Source organism: Marmota marmota, unplaced genomic scaffold, assembly GCF_001458135.2.
Source record: "Marmota marmota marmota unplaced genomic scaffold, marMar, whole genome shotgun sequence".
In the NCBI taxonomy this organism is placed as follows: domain Eukaryota; kingdom Metazoa; phylum Chordata; class Mammalia; order Rodentia; family Sciuridae; genus Marmota; species Marmota marmota.
In genome coordinates this window covers 35174667-35178709 of record NW_026000082.1, presented here as the reverse complement: position 1 = coordinate 35178709, position 4043 = coordinate 35174667, and the positions used below count along the sequence as shown (strand labels likewise).

At 50.5% G+C, this 4043-nt stretch overlaps 1 protein-coding gene across 5 annotated transcripts in view; it reads left to right on the top strand.

Moving 5' to 3' along the window:
* The window catches only part of Rps6ka1 (ribosomal protein S6 kinase A1), a 34360-nt gene that overhangs the window by 10445 nt on the left and 19872 nt on the right, over positions 1–4043 (top strand). For all 5 annotated transcript variants that reach the window (XM_015485459.2, XM_015485457.2, XM_048816043.1 and 2 more), the window contains 5 exons: positions 557–637; positions 809–888; positions 2159–2265; positions 3091–3128; positions 3440–3582. In XM_015485459.2, coding sequence (XP_015340945.1) covers positions 557–637; positions 809–888; positions 2159–2265; positions 3091–3128; positions 3440–3582 — 449 coding nt within the window. The remainder of the gene's footprint in view (positions 1–556; positions 638–808; positions 889–2158; positions 2266–3090; positions 3129–3439; positions 3583–4043) is intronic.

Sequence of the window (4043 nt, the reverse complement as noted above, 5' to 3'; positions counted from 1 at the left end):
AAAAAAAAAAAAAAAAAAAAAGAAAGAAAGAAAAAGGAAAAAATGTGGAGAAGCCCCACTCAGAGCAATCAATCAGGATTTTTCAGGATTTTAGACCCAGAAAATCTACCCCTCTAGCTAGCTCCCTAGGTTACCAAATCTCAACACCCCAGACTAGAATTTGGGAATTTTGATGGCAGATGGAGAGGGGCCTGGTAAAGGAGTGTTGTGGGGAGGTACAGAGGCAAAGTCTGGAGACCTCAAAAAATAGGACAGACAGGGACACCAGTTGCTCGGTGGCCCTCAACGGAGCATGGTGGGAGATAGGCCAGAGAACTGGTGGGGTACCACGGCCTAGCCCTGGGCATTGCCATAAGGAACGGGGGGCAGAGAGCCAGCCGAGGAGCAGAGCAGCCTGGGAAGGAAGAAGGCAATCAAGATCGAGTGTCTCCAGAGCCCTAGGTGAGGGACCGTGGGAGCTCAGGCCTGGAGGAACAAGTGGAAAAGAGCCCTTAGTTGGAACCGAGAGAGTGGCTCGGTGTGTAGACTCTTAGTGACTCCTTTCTCCTCTGGCCAGTGCGTGACCGTGTTCGGACCAAGATGGAGAGAGACATCCTGGCTGATGTAAACCACCCATTTGTGGTGAAACTGCACTATGGTGAGACCGCACACCCTGCCTGATCTCCTACCCAGCACTGGTCCATGCCTATGGTCTGCTGCATTTTCCTGTACCTTGTCCCACCTCCCTCCTGGCAGACCACGGGAGCCAGGGCCCAAGGGGCAGGTCACAAGGCCCAGCTGACCACCATGGCCTTTCCCCTCTTCCCAGCCTTCCAGACCGAGGGCAAGCTCTATCTCATTCTGGACTTCCTGCGTGGTGGGGACCTCTTCACACGGCTCTCAAAAGAGGTGAGCTGATGTCCCACTGACAGCCCCAGGATAGATCCGGGGGCATGACCAGGCCTTCCATCTCAGGGTCTTGTGAAAAACACGTCCAACGTGGCCCTGGGCCTGGAACTTCGCAGGCCTACCCAGCAGCCCCTAGCAGGAGATGTCACCTGTCCTGGCATAGAGGTCATACTTGGCAAAGCTGCTGAGAGTTTCTCCCAAGATGGGCTGGGGATGAATAGGCCCTGGATTTGATGCCACCCTGTTTTGGGGGGTGAGTGTACCTCTCACCTCTCCAACTCCATTCTTTCAGGGCTGCACTGGCCAAGGCCATGAGCATGGGAGAAGCTCAGTTCCACCCAGAAAGCTAGAAACGTTAGCATTCTTGTCCCACATGTTATCCAAGGGGATTTGGATACAAAAGAATCTGAGCCAAATAAAAAATTGGGACCATTAATGCAATTCAGCCTTTAAAGAAAACCGAACTTTTAATTTTAGTTAATTAATTTATTTTTTATTCAAATTTTATTTTATTTTTTGTACTTGAGATTGAACCCACCTGAGCTACATCCCTGCTTTTTATTTTGAGACAGGGCCTCGCTAAGTTGCTGAGGCTGGCTTCCAACGTGTGATCCCTCCTGCTTTAGCCTCCCAAGTGGCTGGGATTACAGGCGTGTGCCACATGCCTAGCTAAACTTCATTTTTAAAGTATAATTTTAATGTTTGAGTAGGTAATACATGATTCAAAAGAAAACTATTCATTGAGAAGTCCTCCTCCTAACCTAGTCCCTTTCACCCCTCCATAGATGAACATTTCTGTTGGTTTCCTGTTTAACCTTCCCATGTTCCTTTTACAAACAAGCCAGATACACGATCTGAACCCTCACCTCCCACCTTCTTATGTAAAAAGCGCCATTCTGAGTACACAGTTCTGTACCTGTCCTTTTTCAAGACAGTCTACCTCCGCAATTGCTCCCTATCAGATCACAGAGAAACTCCTGTTCTAGGTGGTGGCTGCACAGGCTCCATTATGCAGGGGACAGGCAGTTTGTTCCAGGCTCCTGGACATGTGGGCTGTTTCCAGCCTTTTGCTGATTCCAAACAATGCTACAATGAGTGACTTGTATATTAGTCATTTCATACTTCAAACCCCTTTAGAGAGAGAAAGGTCTGTGGTGCTGGGTTATGTCCCCAGGGTAGACCCTTGGGACCAGGAAGCTGCTGACCACTCAGCATCCCCATTCCTGAGGAAGAAGCGGTTCCAGCTGCAGCTCCTGCCTGCCTGTTGCAGGTCATGTTCACAGAGGAGGACGTGAAGTTTTACCTGGCCGAGCTGGCTCTGGGCCTGGACCACCTGCACAGCCTGGGCATCATTTACAGAGACCTCAAGCCTGAGAAGTGAGTGAAGTCCCCCCCTGCCCTGCCCTTCAGAAACAGTCTCCAGGCCTCTTCTAGAACAGGGCCACACCAACGGGGTGGGTGTGGTTCTCCCAGGAACTTCCCCGTCTCTGGGGCTATCTGAAGGGGGAAGGGACAGCAGCAGGCTCATGTTAGGGGCTGTCTAATCACCAGTGCTGCTGTGACCAAGGCAGGTACACACACCCCCACCCCACTTTTTTGTTAATCCAGTGTAATTAAGAGCATTCCTTATTGGGGCCATTTTTAGAATTTCCCTTAATACCTAAATACAGTACCTTCCAACGATAACTTGGGATCCAGAGGCAAGTTATGGTGTAGAATGGGATCTGGCTTTAGCATTAGGCACACCTCAAGCTGGGCATGGTGGCACACAACTATAGTCCCCGCCACTTGGTAGGCAGGAAGGAGGTTCACTTGAGCCCAGGAGTTTGAGGCCAGCCTAGACAACATAGTGAGAGTCCATCTCAAAAACAGCTAGGCACACCTGAATTCAAATCCTATCTCCATCACCTACCAGCTCTGTGACTGTGGGGAGTCACTTAACTTTCCTGAGCCTTAGTTTCCCCATTAGCAAAATGGGACCGTAATAGAACCTGCTGCACACAGTTCTTGCAGGGATTGATGGAGGAGGTCAGCAGCACACCTGCCTGGCACTGCCACAACCCAGTCCAACACTCATTCATCAGATAGATCTGGGTGAGGCATCTCCTCTGGGCAAGCCAAAGACCCACTGCCTTGTAGTGTCACCAGAACCCACACAGTTCCGGCCTCTGGTAGACCCTGACTCCCATGTCTCTATTGCAGCATTCTTCTGGATGAGGAGGGCCACATCAAACTCACTGGTGAGTGGTGGGCACTGGCCCTCTCAGGCCTCTGGACTTGGGTAGAAAGAATTCCTGATAGGTCCCAGCTGAGGGCCAGGGAGGGAGTGCCAATTATTTGGAAGGGGTCAAACCCCAGGCCCCAAACTTGGAACACCTCAAGATGAAATCATGGGATTAGAGAGGTCACCTAACCTCTCTGGGCCTTCGCTTTCTCATGAGTGTGACGGGGAGATGCCCTCATGCTTCTGGGCAGGGGAGTTGAGTGTGCAGAGTGTGGCAGGAGGAAGGCAGAGGTCCTAAAGGGTTGTCCTGTGCCCTCCTTGCTGCAGACTTCGGCCTGAGCAAGGAGGCTATTGACCACGAGAAGAAGGCCTACTCCTTCTGTGGGACGGTAGAGTACATGGCCCCCGAGGTCGTCAACCGCCAGGGCCACACTCACAGTGCAGATTGGTGGTCTTACGGAGTGTTGATGGTGAGTACCTAGGCAGAGGTAAAAGATCCAGCCTAGAGCCATGTGTGGTGGCACACACCTATAATCTCAGTGGCTCAGGAGGATCACGAGTTCAAAGCCAGCCTCTGCAATGGTGAGGCACTTAGCAACTCACTGAGACCCTGTCTCTAAAATAAAAAATACAAAATAAGGCAGGGGGTACAGCTCAGTAGTTGAGTGCCCTTGAGTTCAATCCCCAGTACCAAAAAAAAAAAAAAAAGGAAATGCCAACTCCAGATCTCATTGCCTGGGTCCAGAGCCTCCAAGGTAAAGGGACTTTGGCTGGGACACTTGTCTTCCCAGACCTCAGTTTCCCATCTGTAAATGGAGGTAATGATAGAGTTGCTGTGAGGATTACCTGAGCTAATATAAGTAAAGTTAAGATGACTGTAATTTATTGTCCAAACTGGGACATCTTTGTCCAAGACAAATATTAAACCAGA